We start from the raw sequence: 21,777 nt of genomic DNA on the forward strand, positions 1-21,777 counted from the left end.
CTCTGATGTAACGGCAGGGACCAAAACGGAAGCGTTTTTCAGGATAAGGACTAAAAGCGGAAAAAATAAAATTTAGGGACTAAAATGGAAATCGCCTAAAAATATAGGGACTAAAATGTGCTTTTCACCATAAATTTTTTATTATATAAGGTTTTAATATTTTTAACTTGATTTATTTTTTTTGTTAATTTAATTGTTACATTTTTAGCTTTCTACTTATTCGATTTTTAGCTAATTATTTATTAATTTAATGTCTTCAACACTAAACTGCTTTCATCTAAAGTTCTTTAAGACCATTTATAATGTGATAACTCTTTAACTTCCGATTACCTATTGTTGGAATTTTTTGGCTTATAATTATCCTATGAAATTCTAATTTATGGTTTGGATTTTGGAGATGTACACTTTGTATTTATTCTCAAAAAAAAAAATAAAAACTTGGATTTATAGACTTACTATATAATTGTTTATGCCTTTTAATTGAGAGTAGGAATTGAACTTCAATAATTGATTTGTTGAATATTGCCGCTTGATATGTTTTTGAGAACTTAAGTTGTAGTTGTCTCACATGATAAACTATTCTAAACACGTAAGGCAACGCTATTGTTTTTTAAAATGAGACAATAAGCATCAGAAATCTATGTGAAAGTCAAATTTTCTTTTGAATTGATTTAAAAATTTTAATACAAATTTGAACTTTGTATTGGACAAAGTTTGGCTACAAACTTAGTTTTAGTTTGAGTCTAAAACTCCCACTAACAAAATTAACATGATTACATATTTTGAAAATTTAACTATTAAATTGTGTATTCTTTAGGTCTCAATACACATGTCAAATGTCTTGTCAATCGGATGTTATTTATTATTTGATCCATAAATTTACCTTTTATGTATAATTTTAGACTACAAAAACTCAAAATTTAAACGTTTGATTGATAACATAACTATTGATCTTTGATATTTTTTAAATTTTGCAAGCATAGAGGATAATAAGAAAATGTAATCTTAGTGTGGATTTGTCAAAAATCAAATATAATAAAAAGATATTGAATGGAGTTGCAATCTTAGACTATAACCAAGTTTGATAACAAACTTTGTCCGTTTTTATTTTAGATTGAACAGTAATATATTACTCTTTGAGTTCCATTTAGAAAACAAAGTAAAGCATTGAACTAATCAAATAAGGACAAAGTTTGGCAACAAACTTGGTTGTAACCTAAGGCTACAACTTTATACAGTATCTTTTTATTGGATGTGATTTTGACAAATATACCATTGAATAACATTTTCTTCTTATATTCTCCATGTTTGCAAAATTTTCAGAATATTAAAAATCAATAGCTACGTTATCATTCAAATGTTAAAATTACAAGTTTTTGTAGTCTAAAATGATGCATAAAAAATAAATTAATAGATCGATCAGTAAATAAAATCTAATTGACACAAAATTTTATATGTGTGTTGAGAACATAAAGAATATGCAATCCAACGGTTAAATTTTCAAAATATGTAAACATATTAATTTTTAAAGTGAGTTTGTAACTTTTGGCTACAACTAAGTTTGTAACTAAATTTTGTCCATTAAATAATACAAAGACATTTTGTATACAAAAAAATGGGCACAAACTAAGTGAATCGACATTAAAACTTTATTATTATTTTTCATTTTATATTTTATAATTACAATGGGGGAAGAGGGATTTCTATCCTAGATGTCAGAAAAATACAAGGATATGCCAATTAATTGAGTAATAAGACTCAAGTAACCAAAAATAACATTCAATCCATATTATTCGCTCCAAGATGATTGTGTTTTACCATTGATCCAAAACATCTATGGTCAACTAATAGTTTTTTTTTTTAATTAAAATTTGATAAATAATGTATAAACTCTTAATTAAACAAAAGAAAATAGAGCTTAGCAACTTTTTCCTTTAAGATTTTCAAGTACATCAAAAAGTACAAATTTAATGTTGACCCTTTATATAATGGAAAAAGGACGGCTACAAACTTAGTTGTAGCCAATAGTTACAACTCCACTCAATATTTTTTTTATTAGATGTAAATTTTGACAATAATAAATTAGATATAATTGACACAAAATTTGATGTGCACATTAAGGACATAAAGAACATGCAATCTGATGGTTAGATTTTCAAAATATGTAGCCATGTTAATTTTTTTAGTGGGAGATATGGTAATTAGTGACAATCAATTTTGTAGATAAACTTGGTTCTTATTTAACACAAGAAAATATTTGACAAGCATATTATTTTGGAAAATGCTTTTTGTAACAAATAAGGAAATTATTATTTAATAACTAAGCATCATATGATGGGAGATTTCGAGTGTTAAAGTGACATTAAGGGCACGTTTGATAAATTGTAACAGTAATTACAAGAAATACAAAATGATGTAATGTAATTCTTATTTGTCAGTATCGTACGATATGTGATACGTATCGTATGATACGTATCGTATCATGTGGAAAAAGTTCTATATCGTATCAGCGTATTATCAGTGCTCACGAATTGTACGATACAGTGCGCATATCGTATGAATCGTATCGTATCATAAAATCATACATATCGTACGATACATAGACAAATACTTTAAAATGAGATTTTTTGTTAAAATTTGTACTTTTATTTGAATCTAACAAGTTGTTAGCAAAAAATTATTAGTTTACTTAATTTAGCCTATTAAAATAACATATTCATAAGTTTTTTTTTCACACTCTCTTATAATTGGACTACACAATACATACTTATCTTTCACTTTAATATTTTAAAATTTATTTATTTTTATCATTATTGTTATAAGTCCAAGAAACTAGAATGCCGAGTTGGCAGTGGAGATTGGAATTGATAGAGTCGTTTTGGAGGGTGACTCGGCAGTGCTGATGCAGACCCTCAAGAATGGGACTCGTTCTCTTGCTCAGTACAGTCACATAGCAAATGACATTTTATTTTTAGCTCCATTTTTTTCTGACTTAAAATTCTCTCATGCAAGTCGTTCCTGTAATAAGGTAGCTCACTTTCTTGCGAGAAGAGCGCCTCTTTCTTCACCTTTGTCTGTCTGGATGGAAGATGTTCCACCAGACGTTGAACCTATGTACATGGCTGATCTTCTCAGTCTTACGGATTAATAAGATTGGTCTTGATTCTCAAAAAAAATTCTCTAAATGCTTAAAATGTTGATGAAGGATGCCAAAATAACCTCACCAAAAAAAAGCTAAGAGAATGTTTATTACATTAACACCTTGCCAATATACATCTCTCACCTGGTTAACAAAAAAATAAAAGAAAAGGTAGTGTCCTTCAAAATGAATTGTAGTAGCCAAGGGTATATGTGTATGGCTTTCCAACTTAATCTCCTTTCTTCTCCTCTGCTACACTAATAGCAATAGTGTGCCCAACCTTCTTCCTCATAGTAGTAATCAACTTTACAACATTAACTCCTTCACCAATCACCACCACTTCATCTTTCTCTGCTCCTTCTAATCCCACAGTGTACACACCTGCAAAGGAAAAATATATAATTTAAGTCTAGACTTCAACATATTTTATATATAATTTTTTACTATGTGATCTGACACAATTGAAAATATACTCTAAGATGTTTCCACATCTTAGAAAACTTGAGTGACAAAGAAGTTTCAACATCAACAAAATATGGTGACGAAAAATGGCAAAACTTTGTACAAATTGCAAATCAAAGTCATATAGATATAAGAATATGGTAAAAAATTGCATAACTATGCGTCAATTATCATAGTTTTGAAACACATGATGAACTTTATGATTCATATAACACTAACCGTCTGCTATAGCTGCAACTCTGAGTGCCTTAGTCTGGCATTTTCCGCTATTCATTTGAACCTTCGTCACAATCTTTTGCTGAAAATCAAACCATGAAAGAGGTCATGAGAAATATTTTTTGTAAATATAAGACCCAAAAATGAAGAAGAGAAAAAAGAAGCAATATATGAATTATGATTACAAATAATACCATCATGCTGAAAATTTGATGTAGTTGTAACCAAAAGCTAAGAAAGTATATGATCGCAAATTTCATCTAATGTGAGGTGAAAGCTCGAATATGTGTGCAAATACAAGAGTTGTTTAGACCTTCAAATAAAAATTACTGCTTGGTTAATTTTACTCTAACTTAAACTAATTGCGGAATAGAGTAAATGCCAGCGTACAAACAATAAAACTACTCTAAGCCATATTCATCAAATATCAACAATAAAATGAAAGTTAAAAGAGTAGGGAAGAAAAATGCAAATACAAGATAACACTAAGATGTGTTATTGAAGAGGAAACTGAAAAACTTAGCAAAAAACTTCTCCGCCGCCCTCCAAGCAGTAAATCGATCCACTAGAGAATAAGTTAAAGTACACGAATAACAAAAGACCCTCCAAGCCTAGTCTACCTCTTGTACTTAAGCCTTCCAAGCTCTTGCAACCAATTGACTTGGCGAAACCTTGTCTTCTCTAGCTCTTCGAATCACACAATTCAACTCGATTGCATCCACAAAAAAATGGCTTCTTCCAATGCTTCCCAGTAACACTAAAACCTCACTTTACGCTCAGAATGAGTGTGATAAGTGTTTGACCTATCAACCTCTCAAGGATTTGGATATGGAGAGGTAGGAGTTGAGGAAAACTACAAAGAATTGTGTAGAGGATTGTGGGTATAACAATCTCTAACTCTCAAGGGTTTTTGTCTAGGGTTTTCTCTTTGAAAGGCACTCCTCTCAATATGTGGGTAATGATGGTATATAGTGTGGGTGAAAACATAATAGATTAGATATGCCAAAATAGTAAAACAAAATGTTTCGCAAGTATCTCGCAGAAAGGCCTTACCCGCGAAATACTCGTGAAAACTAGCTGTCATGACTCTTTGCATTCCAGTCATGTGCTATGCACATGGCTCACTTTGTAGGAAGTCTTTTCGTGAACTACTCACGAAAACTCCTTTGATCTTCAATGTTGTCTTGAGTCTTCACACACAACCTATACAATGAAATCCCACATAAAATACAGCATACATAAGATTGAACAAAATTTCAATCAAATTTGGCACAGAATTAAAGCCAACACAAAATAGTTGTAAATTACAACTTTACAATCTCCTCCTTTGGCTATTCTGTGACAAAACTCGTAAAATAAACTCTAAACTTAAACGTGAGTTTGGGAATAGTGGTAAAACTCACTCACACCTAATCTAGAAGTTGTGAAGCACTTGCACGTATACACCTGTATCCTGAAAAACTCGCACACAAACAAAACTATCATTAAGCTTATGACAAGTTGAATACAACGTACGTAAATGAGCAAGTAAAATGAGATCAAGGTAAGAAACAATATATAAACCATGAAGCATAACTTGATCAAACATGAACGGTCATTAAAGAATGACTACAATAAAATCTATGGTTTGACAGCCGCTTTTCTTTTTGACATTTCAAGTGGCTAAGCTACCTACACCAACCACTTTTCTATTCATCTCACATTTTGTTCCCTGCTGCTTTAAATAATTTTACTTTCCTCTGCTCATATAATCAAAGCTGATTTTCCTTGATGGTTTATCATGGCCCCCTTTCAATGCATATCAAATGCTGGACATCTGATTTTGACTCCTTTGTTAAGTGGAAACTTTATATCAGACAGATGGTCCCTGACCAAGTTTTAAATTAGAAGTTTTGTCCCTCCACTTTTCAGGATCGAAGGCACTGAAAAAATCAGGCGGGTAGCATGGAGATCGAGTCCCAGAAGGAATTTTCTGACACTGATCGAAGTGATAACCCAGATTCAAGATTGAACAACAGAGGGTACCAGCGCACATAATCAAACAAGTGATCATTGTAAGTAGGGCTATAAACGAGCCGAGCTTTGTTGAGTAGTAAATATTCCAGCTCGGCTTGACAACAAAAATAGAATGTTTAAGCTTGGCTTGAGCTTGATACGAGCTTACAAATAATGTTCAAGCTTGAGCTTGTTATAAAGTATAAAAGCTTAAGCTCGGATTGGCTTGGCTTGATTCATTGGTCAAGCCAATCTCGAGCTCAATATCAAGCCCAAACTCAAGCTCAATATCATGTTTTTGAGCTTAAGATCCAACACAAGTATATTATCAAGCTTATATCAAGTTTATTATCTAGCCTACTTGTTTAGATGAGTGGTCTCAACTTATAATTAATTAAAGTCTTGGAAGTATATGAGTTTACTTGTCAAACTTATATCAATTTTATTACCAAACTCATAAATAAGTCTAGGCTCAACTTGTTTTGTTACTTTTGTATTGAGCCTTGGTGTTCACAAGCTTGTTCACGAATAATATTTTTTATTTGGGCTTGGCTCGTTTATTAAACAAGCCTAAAACTAAAACTTAAGCTTGACTTGTTTATAAACAAACAAACATATATGAGCTTTTTATTGAGCCAAGTCCGAGCTATTTGTGAACGGCTTGGTTCATATACAGGCCTAATTTTAAGGATCTAAAGGGTTTATATGAAGTGAGGGTAATTCTTAAAATTTTTCCAACTCATTGAATTCTTGGGTTTGCCTACCTGGGCATTGGAGAGAAAGAGAGAGAGAGAGGGGGGGTTGGTGGGGGTAGTAAAAAGGTGGTTCTTCGATTTTTATTTTTTCATTTTTACTTTGGTTTCTTGTAGATGGAAAGATTATTGTTTGTGTATGAAAGTGGTGTGAAGAACCCACAACAATGGGGTTGAGTACAAAATTGGGTATATCTTAAAGTTGTTTTAGGAATATGCTGTTCCTTCTGTTTAAAAAGAAAATACACACTGCTTTACCACCAAAAACAAAAAGCACTGCTTTTATGATTGTTTCAAGGATTTATTTATTTAATTTTTGGATAAAAGTTCAAGGGTGTTGTTGCTGCCAGAAGAAGCTCCCAAAAATATAAAATTACCTCATCCTTGTGGCCCAAACTCTGGCATGAATTTGATGCCTGGACCTTTCCCCATTCATGAGTACTATGACGATGATGCTACATAAATTTAACTTATTAATGATTTTGTCCAACTCATAACATGGTTGAGGACTGGCATGTATAGTGGGTAACAGGGTAAGGTAGGCCCTGTTTAGTTGGATCCATATCCCGTGCAATACCTAGGGTATTGCACAGTGTGCAATATCTCTTTTGTCAGCCGTAGATCTAATCTAATGACTTAAAATATTGACACCTCACCAAATAACAAAAATACTACTTTACCCTTAAAATCAGTTCAGCCCGCCCATTCAGCCCGCCCACTGTTTTGGTAAGTTTGAGTAAAACCAGCTAAAATCAAAATTTTTTCTCTCTCTCCCCTGCGTTTGAGGTTGCTCTCTGCCTCTCCTTCAATGTACTCTCTTCCTCTCCTTCAATTCATGGTCACAGCAGCCCGCCCATTTTTCAGCCTGCCCACTGTTTTGGTAAAAGTCTGAGTAACCAAACAGAAAATCAAATTTTCCTCTCTCACTCCCCTGCGCAGCTGCCGTCTCTGCTTCTTTCCACCATGCACGCTTCAATCTCAATCTAGGACTTGAATCTTCCACTCGGTGAGTTCATCAACTCAAATACCAGTTTTTGTTTTTTAAGGATCTTTATTTGTCCATTTCTAGAAATTTTCTTCTTCAAGAATAAGTCAACTTGTGTACAGTCTGGGGCGGAGGCATGTATAAGGGTGGGGGGGCCATGGCCCCCCCAAAATTTTAAAATTTTAAAAAATATATATACAATTATTTTTATGTTTTCAAAATTTAGTCTACAAAAATAAGAGTTGGCCCCCCCAAATATTTGNGTTTCTACTAGGGAAGGACATCTTGTACGAACGCTGGCCAACAGTTGTCTTCAACAACGCCATTGAAACTTTTTTGGCTACGTACTGGAGAAAGTAAAAAACAAAATGATGAATACTATAGAACTTTAAAATCATGACAAAATAACATGTTGATATTTTAATTTTTTTCCTTTCTGGTAAATGAATATAAATAGCACAGTATAGTAATCCCTAGAGTGGGCATCAATTATTTAACAAGATACAATTCTGATGCTTTTTTTTTTTTTTTGATGGGTTATGCAAGTAAAAGTACATAAATAAAATTTTTTTTTGGAACTCAAATAGCAATGTTATCTCTAGATTTTTCATATTACTCAATATTTTTTTCTTTTTCAGAAAACGATTCAGTTAGTGAACTTCAGAATTTCCAATGGCTAATCAAACAGCCCATGAGTTGTGTAATAGATTCCAATGAGAATACTATACTATATATTAATTAAAGAAAACCTATGGTAGATCTAAGAAGAGACTAATAGATGGATGGATGGATGGATAGATGAGGGCAGAAAAATCTACCCAAACCAAATAAACGAACTCCAAAGCATGTATTCATTCATCCAGGTGCAGATGCAGAGGAGGGAATAATGGGAAAATATCCAAAGGAGATCTCCTTTGGAGTGTTTTCTAATTTCTGAAATCTGAAAAAGGAGATCTCCTATCTCCTTTTTCAGAAATTAGAATACACTGCACCCCCTCTTTTGCATCTGCACCTGGATGGATGAATACAAGCTTTATTCTAATTTCTGAAAAAGGAGATCTCCTTTTTCAGGTTTCAAGAAATTAGAATACACTGCAAAGAAGATCTCCTTTGGATATTTCTCCATTATTCTCTTTTTTGCATAGAATTTATGGCTAAATATTGCGAAAAACGAAATTATTGTTGTTACGGACATTATTCAAAATAGAAATTGCATTTCGGCTACACCATTATTGAAATTGTAAAAAAAAATATGAGAGAGAGAAAGTTGAGGGAGGAGAAAAAATGAATTTCAATAATGATATTACCAAAATTCATTCCAATGCCCAAGCTCTGCACGTGGAGTGCATGAATGATTTACCAATTGTAGCAACCAAATTGCTGAAATTGTAGAGAATTGAGGAGAGAGAAAATATTAATTGTGACAACTAAGGGCCCGTTTGGTGTATGTGTTTAAAAACTGAAAGTTGCTATTAAAAACATTTGTGAAAATACATGTGGGTGAAAAAGTGTATGAAAATGTGTGAATATTATTTAAAAACTGAAAATAGTTGCTTAAAAACACAAACCAAATACCCCTAAGTTGCCAAAAATGAGAGGAAAAAAAAAGTGGGGAGAATTAAAAAAAGGTGTACGCCCACAATATTTTTACAATATTTTCATAACAAATCATAGGTGATTGTTGTTATTAATTCAAATTTGAATTTAACACTGATATTACTTTTTTAATCCAATATTAGCAACTAGTAACAACCTGTCATTAGAATTGTTATAAAAAATTGTATGTACTTATCATTTTTTTTAAATGGCAATTGATTTTGACAATAACATTGTCGAAATAGAGAAGAAAAAAAATTGTGAGAATAAATTTGTAGCAATGGTATTATCGAAATAGGAGGGGAAAAAAAATTTGTTGCAATACCATTGATGGAATAGAAAAAAAAAAAAAAAAAAGATTTTGGCAAGGGCATGATCGAAATAGAAAGAAAAAGACATGGTGGGAACTGTTTAGGCGCGTTGCAATTTTCTTCGTTTGTTAGTGCTGGTTGAATACCCGGCAAGGGAGCCACTGCGCTCGAACCAGAGAGGCTCTACTGGTTGAAACTTGAACCAATCAAATTACTCTAGCATCCTTATTTTTTGGGTGGTGGGTCTTTCGGATGGATGTATGAATGGCTGTACTTTGCTTCTACTTTTACGTGTTAGCAAGAAGAATTAATCATCTATAATGTGTATTAACAGTGACTCATAAATTGTAATAAATTGCCAAAAATTAGACAATTTTCTTTCTCTTTTTCCTTCTATTTGGGCAATGGTATTGCCATGAACCAATTATAACAATTTTTTTTCTCCTATTTCAACAATGCCATTGTCATAAATTTATTCCCACAATTTTTTCCCCTCTATTTTGGCAATTCTATTGCCACAAATCAATTGCCACTTTTTTTTTTTTTATAGAAATGATATGTGCATACTATTTTTACAATAAATCTTAAATAGCAGGTTGTTACTGATTGTTATTGTTGGATTAAAAAAGTAATCTAAGTATTAAATTCAAATTTGAACTAATAACAACTAATCACCAATGATTTGTTGTGAAAATGTTATAAAAATATTATGGACGTAACACTTTTTTTTTTTTTTTTTCTTAGATTTCGGCAACCACTTTTTTTTTCCCTCTCATTTTCGGCAACTTGGTTGCCACATTCATATTTTCTCTCTCCTCGATTTCTTACAATTTCGGCAACTCGGTTACCACAATTGGTAAATCATTCGGGCACTCCCACTGGGACACTTTCTGAGTAGAGCTTGGGTAGTGGAATAAATTTTGCTAATATCATTGCCGAAATTTATTTTTCTCCTTCCTCAACTGTTTTCTTTCTCATATTTTTTTCTTACAATTTCAGCAACGATGTTGCCAAAATTCAATCTCTCTCAGGGGTGGCGTTACTCTTTGGTCAGGGGTTCATATGAACCCCCTGACTTTAACCAATATATATATATATATATATATATTTTTTTTTGTTAGTTTAATACATAAATTTTTTCTTAAAAATATTTTTGCACACCTTGACTTAAATCTTATGTACCATTATTATAAGTATTTCTAACTCTAAAATAAGAGTAAATGTTTGTGAATTGTAAGGTCACTCTTTATTATAAATTTTTAATTATGTGTGTATGCGTATGTCTAATATTGATTTTATGCATTTTTTTTATAATGTCATTTGTGTGAATAATGACGTGTGTATGGATGTTTGCGTGTAAAATATAAATATGATATAACTTTATATAATTTGATAATTGGAAAATAGATAGGATTTGTTACATGAGTGTGTATAGTTATCATGTTATAATAACTTTTTGTCATAAAGTTAGAAAAATTCAAGAAAAAAATTACAAAGTTAGTGATTATTCAAATATTTGATTAGTTAAGTAAACACGTAATGAATTATTTTACGTATGAATGAGTGTGATTGTGTACGTCAATAATTAATGTAGAGCTAATAAGTTGAGTTTAGTCATTTAATTTAAATATTTTTATAAAAACAATGACAAATATATATAATATTAACTGCATATAAAAAAATTTAGACAAACTTAACAAAATGAAATGGTCATAGCTGCCCATATTGGCAATAAATACTTATTGTGAACTATCGTTCAACAATTCAAAATTTGAAAACTTATAGAAGGAAATTGAAAAAATTCAAGTTTTTTTTTTTTTTTTTTTTTTTTTTCTATAACTCTATATATTCAAGTTCTCTTTTTATTAATTTTTTATTAATTTAAATTTCTTAATGACCTCCCTAAACAAAATTCTTAAAGCCGGTCTCTCTCCTCATTTTGCTAAGGGTCCGATTAATGTGTGCTCTACGAGCACATATTAAACCATCTACTTTTGGAAATATTTTTCAGAAATTGAAAAAATTGTCAATACTTTTTTAATTTTTAAATTTTTTTCATAAATAAAAATTATTGTGTTTTCTTAGAGCATACGTTAATAAAATCTTTTTGCTAAATAACTTTAAACAGTACTCATTTTTTATAATGTTCAGTCAAAAGACTAAACGCAGGAGAGAATAATGGGAAAATATCCAAAGGAGATCTCCTTTGCAGTGTATTCTAATTTCTGAAATCTGGAAAAGAAGATCTCCTTTTTCAGAAATTAGAATACACTGCAAAGCATGTATTCATTCATCCAGGTGCAGATGCAGAAGAGGGGTGCAGTGTATTCATTCATGAAGAGGGTGCAGTGTATTCTGGATCCATATCCCGTGCAATACCTAGGGTATTGCACGGTGTGCAATACCTCTTTTGTCCTCTTTTGTCAGCCGTAGATCTAATCTAATGACTTAAAATATTGACACCTCACCAAATAACAAAAATACTACTTTACCCTTAAAATCAGTTCGGCCCGCCCATTCATGAAGAGGGGTGCAGTGTATTCTGGTTTCTGGATCCATATCCCGTGCAATACCTATTACCGTGCAATACCTCTTTTGTCCTCTTTTGTCAGCCGTAGATCTAATCTAATGACTTAAAATATTGACACCTCACCAAATAACAAAAATACTACTTTACCCTTAAAATCAGTTCAGCCCACTGTTTTGGTAAGTTTGAGTAAAACCAGCTAAAATCAAAATTTTTTTTCTCTCTCCCGTGTGTTTGAGGTTGCTCTCTGGCTCTCCTTCAACGTACTCTCTTCCTCTCCTTCAATTCATGGTCACAGCAGCCCGCCATTTCAGCCTGCCCACTGTTTTGGTAAAAGTTTGAGTAACCAAACAGAAAATCAAATTTTCCTCTCTCACTCCCCTGCGTAGCTGCCGTCTCTGCTTCTTTCCACCATGCATGCTTCAATCTCGATCTAGGACTTGAATCTTCCACTCGGTGAGTTCATCAACTCAAATACCAGTTTTTGTTTTTTAAGGATCTTTATTTGTCCATTTCTAGAAATTTTCTTCTTCAAGAATAAGTCAACTTGTGTACAGTACTCCCCCCCCCCCCCCCCCCCCCCGGAGGACTTCCCCTCCCAATTGAATTAGACGAACAATGGAATTTAGTTTAAGGAATAAAAAGAGACTCAGAAGCTAGTGATTTTAGAACTGAATAGCTATTCTAAAGATGTTAGACTCAGTGATTATTTGATGGGTATTTACATGACCCTGTGCATGCTTGGGGATGGTATATGTAATTGATTCAATTAGTTGACCTGCCTTGTTTGTTCTTCTTTTGATTTCCTCTGAAAATTTTACTGTAGCTTTTAGGTCAAAGTAGTTACCACGAATATTTTCACATGTTAAAGTCTCATGTTTAAGATTTGATTTTGTACCTTCAAAATTTCAATTAAAGATTGGGGGGGGGGGGGGGGAATGTACTTTGTTTGGTTGCCTAGCCAAATTAAATTCTGTTATTGGAAATTTTATCTAGTTAAATTTTTGGTATCTATCGAATTACCTTTGCACTCACATTTACTTGCTACTGTATAATGTTCAGATTTTCACTGCAATGGCATTCACCCTATTTGCTCGAGAGAATGTTGAAATTGCAGTTATTGATGTAATTCATTTTAAGCCATTTGATTACTTCTTTCTGCAATTTTTCTTCTTTTTTATTATTGTTATTTTTTTAAAAATGAAAATTCTTGAAGATGAACTGATTTGAAGATGAACCCATTCCCCCTCCTCTTGGGCTCATTGGATGAACTGATTTGAACTTAGAATTTTGAACCTCTAAATTTATTGTTTTGCGCATCGGAAGATGTCACCATTGAAATAGTTATTTTTTAACCCCTTCTAAAGGATAGGTAGGTATCTGGCTATGAAATATTCCTGCTGGTTTTTTCTTTCAGTCATATCTTTCGCTACCCCCTTCTCCCCCGAATGAGAGAAAGCAATATATATATTTTCTGTAATTTTTAATTTTGCATTTCTCTTTCAGGATTAAAGGAACCACAGCTGTAGAAATTGCATCTGGCCTCCATTGGTACTTAAAAAGTATTTGGGTAGTTTTAGCTGAATTATGGCTTGGAGTTCAGTGGCAAAAAGGCTTGATACAAATAGCTCAAGCTTGTGACTTTCAAGCTACTCATTGTGAAGCAAACGAATCCTACTTGATCTAATTTTATGTTTTAGCTGTTCCCGTAAAAGTTTCAAGTCCTTCAAGGCAATTGGATTAGTTGTAAATGGATGTGACGATGGTGATCAGTAGCTATTATTACCATTAAAGTAATGCATGATAGTAAACTTTTTTGGTCTTATTATCATTTATCAAGTTTCTTTACTGCTCGATAAGGTATACCAACTTATCAAGTTTCTTTACTGCTACATGACTTATTATCTATTTTAGTTGGGATCAAAATCAGGATGAAGCTATTTTGGCGTTCTTGAAACACTGAAATCACACATTTATATTGTGAATCTAATTTAGCTAAGCTATAAGGCCTTTTTGTTTTGGGTTTTGTCCATTGCTTTATTGAAATAAATAACATGAATGAAGTAGAACCTGAAAGCTCAAGGAAGTCCATCACCAACAAAATTCATAATATAGCAAACTCTTATATTATCAAAATTAAGGAAATATATTACATCTATGAAAGCTCATTTTGCTGCTGCATGTACAAATTTCACTAATCTTTACAAAGAATTCTTCCTACTTTTCATTTCCTGCTTATCAACAAACTCAATGAATAAACGCAGATCCAGGCCTCATAAAGAGAAAATGAGTCATGGCTACCCCATGAACCCCAATCATTACATCACTTGCATTAAGAGCCCTATAAATCTTTGCAAATTCTGACTTAGAAAATCAACAATGCTCTCATTCCCCTCCATCAATGAAGAATCTGCGGTAAGTTCCTCATGGATTCTCAAACCAACAATGGCTTATGGGAAGCAATGGACTCTCTTGTCCCCACTAAAATCAATTGCTGGATAATTAGAGAATTGAGAAAGTACATCTCCATACTTCAAAATCCACCAATCATGATATTCAAGAATGACAAACACAACCTTCTTGTTAAAATGCTGGGAAGTAATAAACAAAGGCAGAATCCCATCATTGAATTCATGATAAACATTGCCCGTATAACCTCTAGTTGAGAAGAACACAGCCGGAACATCATGCCGGACATCACAACGATAATTTACAATAATTTGCAATAAGTTAAGTTCTAATTCATCACAACGATAATTTGCAATAAGGTCTAATTCATCAATGGTGTCCATAGTACCTTTTTCCCATTTTTGTGCATATGGTCTGATCTTTTCATGCTGGATTACCTCATCTCCCTCTTCATCACCATAATTATCGAAATCATTTTCGTCTCTTGAGGTGTAAAGGAAGATTGAAGAGGAAGCAGTGTGTTCTAACATCCCCTTTCAAAACACAAATATCAGAACGAATACTTCCTATCACAACATATTGTTCCTCCATATACATAATAACAAAGAGAAAAATCATTAATTAAAACCCATACATGTATTACAGAACAGTAACAATAAAATTAGTATCTTTCTAAACTTTAATAATAGTTCATGATTATATTGTTGGATCAAATTCAATCCAAAAGACAAATTTAGCCCCCACTCTGTTGCAGAGGGCTAAAGAGGTGGGGTATGTGTCCCCCCCCCCCCCCCTCCCAAATCCTAAATTAAATTCACCAAACCTTAAACAGCTAAACACACAGCCAACGTACAGCCATTGAAGATTAAAATTAATTGTTCTCACCTACTAAAAGGAGACTATATTATGAGGGTTTTATAATCACATGGTCAACTCGTTTCCAGTACATCAATACTGTTGGATAAACTTAATTCCAGATTGGGAAATTAAAAAAAAAACAAAAACAAAACAGAAAGATAGTGGTACTAACCATGAGAGACTGAAGAATACGGGAGTATTTGCACCCATATCAGCAAAGGGGTCTCCAAATGAATCTACAAAAGCCACAAATACACGTCAAGACTCAAATAAATCAGAGAAAAACAAGAACAAACCAAAGGAACAAGAGAGAAGAGAGATGATGAGGAGAGAGAGAAGCTTAGGGATTTCCGATGTAGGAAGCGATGATTTTAGGGATTTCTGATGAGAAAAAGGCTAGTATCGTCAGAACCGGAGATCTGGGCTAGTGGCTGTGCCGTGAAGAGAGAGCTTCATTAACTTCTCTACACCCGATTCTCTCCAAACCCCAACCTTGCTCTCTGATCTGGGCCTAAAAGCGCTCTACGAGGCATGGGGGTTTGGCTTCAAATGGTGAGTTATGTTTTTTCTTCGATTTTGTTGATGGATCTGAGTTGGGTATGCTGGCAGCGGTGATGATGAGGTTGAGGGAAGCGTGGAGGTGTTGAGAGAGTGGTGGAGGCGAGAGAGACACCGGTTGAAGTGGGAGATAAAGAGAGAGGCTTGGCCTTGTGTGGACTGGTTCCGGGCTGCTGTGACCATGAATTGAAGGAGAGGAAGAGAATGGGTTGCAGGAGAGGCAGAGAACAACCTCAAACGCAGGGGGGAGAGAGAGAGAGAGAGAGAGAGAGAGAGAGAGAAATTTGATTTTAGCTAGTTTTACTCAGACTTACCAAAACAGTGGGCAGGCTGAACTGATTTTAAGGGTAAAGTAGTATTTTTGTTATTTGGTGAGGTGTCAATATTTTAAGTCACTAGATTAGATCTACGGCTGACAAAAGAGGTATTGTACGGGATATGTTAGTTCTATTGTAAACCTGTAGATGGCACACAAGAACAAGAAAAATTAAAAAAAAAAATTAAAGGAACCCTTGCATGCCTGCCAACCCATGGTTTCTACTAAGATATACAATCACTAAAAAGTTTCCATGTGCAGAGCACATACTCTTATTATAGTCTATTTTATAATATATATATATATATACATATATACGCACACTAAGTTATATTATAGATCAATCAGTATCAAATATATATTAATATTACATCTGAAAGTATTAACTCCCTAAGACAGACCTAAATTGAATTATTTAAAAATTTCCTTAATGATTCCAAAGAAGTCAGACTTTTAGAAAAAAAGAAGAAGAAAACGGTAGTGTTGTAACCTGAAAAGTGGGTTGGGTCTAACTTGACCCTCTCTATAATTCACCTATCAAAATAAAAACCCCTTAAATGTTTTCATTGCATGTATACCAAAACAAATTATCAATTGATTGATTTTTTAGTCATGGAAATGATTTATAAGAAGTGTTATTGAGAAGGCTACACCATATGAAGACTCTGCACTTTTTTTTTTCTAAAGAAAATAATAAAGATTAATTTTTATAGGTTTTAGAGCTGACAAATTCCATGACTTTGCATGAGTGTCAAAAATCAAAATCCAAGTTTAAAAATGCCAATGATGTTTGACCGATCGATCATGTGATTTCAACAGCTATTTGACAACTACTCGCTCGATCGATAGAAGACTTTTTAACAAGCTCTTTGACTAATGTTTGATTGACCAGTAATTGGGAATTCAAAATTTGGTGTGTGCCATTAAAACTCATGTTGTTTAAGTTTTCGTGCACTACATGCAAACATATAAAAGACATTATAAGTATGACTAAAAAGGCTTTTAGTAGGCTATTCCCATGCACCAAACCAGTGCAAATCTTGAAGTTTATATAATCTTTTAACATTCCTTTAATTCATGTGAAAAATACCTACACCAGTCGAGCCTAGTAGGTATAGGAGGATTAAAAAAAATAACGAAAACAATAAATCTTGAGAATAATTTAATATTTTAGAAAAGCTTTTGTAAGCTAATATTTTGAATTTGTTGAGAAAAAAAAAAAAAAAAAACCTTGAAATTTCCCTAGTTACAACCTAGGAGGTGAGATTTGAAGCCCTAAATTGTTATTAGAGATACATAAATTACACATTAGGGTAAATTTAAAATATTAACACAATAAATTGACATGCATTTGTTAGTCACATATTAACGCAATATATGACTAGCAAACAACTTTCTTCAAAGAATAGGGAAAAAAGAGAGAAAGAAAGTCCCATCATTGCAAAAAGGAATTTTTAACAAGGTTTTCAGTTATTATGTGTTCTTATTTTATTGAAACAGATTATTATTTTTTTTAATAATTTCACTAAAATGGTTTTTGGTAATTCTTGGTTTCTTCCACATGTAGATGCATGGCTTGAGACAGTTTTGTTTAATAGTTTGATGTGGGGGAAGATTTAGCTGGGTAGGAAATTTATGTCACGAAACACAAAATATTTTTCTTGACTTTACTAAGGTGTGCACCATATTTTTTGAAAGTTATTATAAAATTGTACTCACCCAGAGAGCCCAAATTGAAGGTTAAGTGATGATTATATTAGATCTGCCTTAGTTAAGGGTGTTCTGATATGAATTTGGGGATATAATTTCCCTTCAAATTGAGTAGTTGCTCTCGGAGGTTGAGTGATGATTATATAACATATGCCTAAATTAAGGGTGTTATGATATGAATTTGGGGAGATAATATGTTAAAGAGCCTTTGATTGAGTTGTTAATATAACATGTAAGTATACCACTTAACCCAAAAAACTTAGACATATGAGTTTGGGCTCAAACATCTAATTATGTTATATTAACTGCTCTCTTTTGTTATTTTTATTCAATATGAGATTTTACTTGCAACAAAATCTTTTAACGAACTTTCTTATTATGGTTCTTATTTTTAACTAAATGAGATTCGTAAAGCCCAAGGAGTGATGATTTGCTAGTGACGCAAATGTCATATTAATGATGATGGATGCAAAAATAAATAATTGACAGCCATTACGTTTGTTTGTTTGTTTGTTTTGTTTTGTTTTTTTGTTTTTTTGTTTTTTGTTTTTTTTGAAGAAAGAAGCCTTAGAGGCTATAGCATTAATGTATTAAGGCTAAATCAGCCCGGAAAACAGAAAAAGAGAGTGGAGGAACAATCTCCATCCATACAACAAAGTTCACAATATGTTTTGCATGCCTAGCAAGACTGTGTGCAATTTTATTACCTTCTCTCTTAACATGAGAGTAGTGTAATTCATTAAAATTATTAGATAAAAGCTTTGCATCAGTTATCAAATAACCATGAGGAGCCAGAGAGTTTGTATGAGCTACCAAGGCTTGAGTAACGAGCAAAGAGTCCCCTTCCATCACTGCATCTGTTATGCCAATTTCCAACGCAAATTCGAGTGCTCTTGTTGCTGCCGTGGACTCTATTTCTGCTTCCAGGAATCTGCGTGGGAGCTGCTGGGAAATTGCAGCTATAAGATAGCCCAAGGATTAACGAATTACAACCCCAATGCCCAATACATTATCAGAATCGAAAGTGGCACCATCATAATTGATTTTGTGCAAACCAGGGGTGGTGGTTGCCAAGAAGTGATAACTATATCATATAGGCAATTTCTATTGCACACAACTAAGTGCACATATCTATCTATAATCAATATATATATATTATATATCTGTGTGTGTTTATATATATATATATATATATTAACCAGAGATTTCATATAAGAGAGAATGAAGTTTTGCCAATTAGCACATTCCTTGAGACTCTCTCATTTAGGTTTCCATCTTATCAAAATTTGCATTTAAGTCAAATTTTTAGTTCATCGAATGTGTTAATGAAATAAATACACATTAATTATCTATAAGTATGCACTAATTATATATATATATATATATGTATATAAATATTTTATATGTTTTTTTGTAAAAAAGAATTTATAAATTCTATTATTAGGATATTACTATTAGGATAATCTACCACTATCATACCTCTTTTTTCTTTTTCTTTTTCTTTTTGAGAATCCACACCTAGAGGCCATGTTTTATTGATAAGAAACTAGAAAAGATTACACATAATCTTGCGTAACAAGGGGAGCTATATCTTCAGGGATGGATTCAATCCAAAACTGTAACTTGTTGCTAGACACCACTATCATACTTCAATAACATAAATGTGACATATCATAAATTTTCTATGATATTTCCACAAGCCAACTAAACATTAACATGATATTACAAAAAATTTATACTAACTCCAACGCATCGCAAAAACAAAAAATATGAGTAAACAAATAATCAACCTATTAGTTACACCACATAACAACTAATATCTAATTTATATGACATTTTCTCTATATTCTAAATTCTTTGTTTTACATCATTAGTTAAACAAAAACCTCTTCATATTATCGCAACACTACGCCATGTTATTACTTAAAAATATTTTGAATATTCTATATAATCTTCTCACATAGCAGCTTATAGTATTATTTGAGCATCACGCCGGCCCATTGCTAGTATAATATAAAAGTCGGATCTCATAACTGGTGGATACACACAATGATGATAAGTGGCATAATCTTCTATCTATTTAGAATGATGTGGAACATGGTGCCGCATGGCAAGTAGTAATTTGTTCATAACACATCACATCTAATATGTGGTAATATATTTAATCCTAAATTAAAGGTATGTTACAATATTTTTTATTTAATACTTTTAAAAGTGATGGTGCATGTATATGTTATTTAATAATATATATATATATATATATTGCTATTTTCTTTTCACATTTTACCATTTGATGTTGAGAAATTTAGACCCTGATTGATAGAATTAACAAGTTTTAAACTCAAGTTGTTAATTAGATTTATTATGAATAAACCTTGTTAAAACAAACAAACATCAATATCATGTCAGCATCATGCACAGTGAAAAATTAAATAAGACAAGATATGATGACTCAGGAAAACCAATGAAACAAATTAGTTTCACAGTAAAAAACTTGGGGGGAAACCTTCCCAAAAAGCAATCCACTATAGTAAATAGATGTTTCAGATCTAATACAAAATCTTTGTCCCTAGACTCTACAATCCCCATAGATGAACTTACAGCAGAAACCTTCTACCGCTTCAAAACCTCTAAACTTTTCAATATATGAACGCCACTCTTTTGAACGGATCCCAGTATGTGACTAATCAAAGATGCACGACTTCCAATACGTGACTAGCACACCAACACACCAACTTGAAGAAGATGTTGGCTGCAACCTTCTTCACTTCATCAACAATGAAGATCAAGAATCACTTGGTTACAAAACTCTAAGGCGCAAAGACACAGTGACTTCTTTCCGAGAGAATAAGGCACTCAGTCACTTTTTGCATATGTTCTCCTTGTATTTTCATATGTGACGACCTTTAAGATAAGCTTTATATATGTCTAGGGTTGTGAGAAAAGAAAACCTACACAAATACATAAGTATGAGCTGAAAATCAGATCTGAAATTTTAAATTTTGTAATTCTCGATTGATAGTATCTGTCGAGCCTCGATAGATAGTTATCTGTTGAGCAGCTATTGAGCTTTAATGAATCAGCACTTCTTCACTTGTTTCTTGGACAGATTTGCATGACTTCAATACTAGACTTGAACTCTTGTTTTTTGAAGTGTTAAACACATTCTAGATCTATCCAATTACAAGTAAATTATGTTTTATCAAAGGATTAGCCAATTACATAAATATTGACATATATTCCTAACATTGAATCACATATGTCCTAACATTTGATAATAAAAATTTAATTATAAAATTGAAATAATAATTATTATTTTTTTTCAAAATCACTTACATTTGAAACACATAAATATTGCAGAAATGTTTTTTATTTTTTATTTAAAAAAAAACCATTTTATAATTATCTAATTCTGTTTTTTTTTGGTGTGGAAAAACATCTAATTATATATACTAATTAAAAGAAAGAAGACCATCCATCTCTCTCTCTTCTCTCTCTCTCTCTCTCTCTCTCTCTCTCTTATATATATATATATATAATTATAAAAGTTAGATACATAAACTAATGGATGCACAAAATGGTGACACGTGTCATTTAGAAAAAAAAAAAAAAGGAAAATATTGAACAAGAACAAGGTGATATAAATAATTTTGTTCAAACTATTATTGTTGTTGTTGTTAATACGTGGACTTAATCATTTTTACTAAAATTTAAAAATATTTATTTTTACCAATTAAAATATGTGGAGATGATAATGAAGTTACTGAAGAAAGGTACTAAAATATCTTCTCTTAATTTTGTTTTGTCATGTGACTCCTTAAGATGGTTAATTTACTTTAAGTAAAATTATATATATATATATATATATATATTTTAAAATGACTCAAATTATTAGTATAGTTTCAATTCATTTATATATAATTTTAATTAAGCCATGCATTGC

General features: G+C 32.2%; 1 protein-coding gene and 1 long non-coding RNA gene across 2 annotated transcripts; one reads left to right on the forward strand and one right to left on the reverse strand.

Annotated features, from left to right (window-relative positions):
- The first annotated feature begins 12,155 nt into the window (after positions 1-12,155).
- On the forward strand, positions 12,156-13,869 carry LOC111993409 (uncharacterized). The gene is made up of 2 exons (XR_002880974.2): positions 12,156-12,439; positions 13,490-13,869. It is a non-coding gene; the product is annotated as an uncharacterized LOC111993409 (long non-coding RNA).
- Positions 13,870-14,083: 214 nt separating this feature from the next.
- LOC136068770 (xylan glycosyltransferase MUCI21-like) lies at positions 14,084-16,119 on the reverse strand. The gene is given in 3 exon segments (XM_065776382.1): positions 14,084-14,356; positions 14,359-14,977; positions 15,423-16,119. Coding segments are annotated over 2 exon segments (690 nt in total). The 5' UTR covers positions 14,923-14,977; positions 15,423-16,119; the 3' UTR covers positions 14,084-14,230.
- Between the last annotated feature and the right edge of the window lie 5,658 nt (positions 16,120-21,777).

This window comes from Quercus suber, unplaced genomic scaffold (genome assembly GCF_002906115.3).
Source record: "Quercus suber isolate HL8 unplaced genomic scaffold, Cork oak 2.0 scaffold_132, whole genome shotgun sequence".
Lineage (NCBI taxonomy): Eukaryota > Viridiplantae > Streptophyta > Magnoliopsida > Fagales > Fagaceae > Quercus > Quercus suber.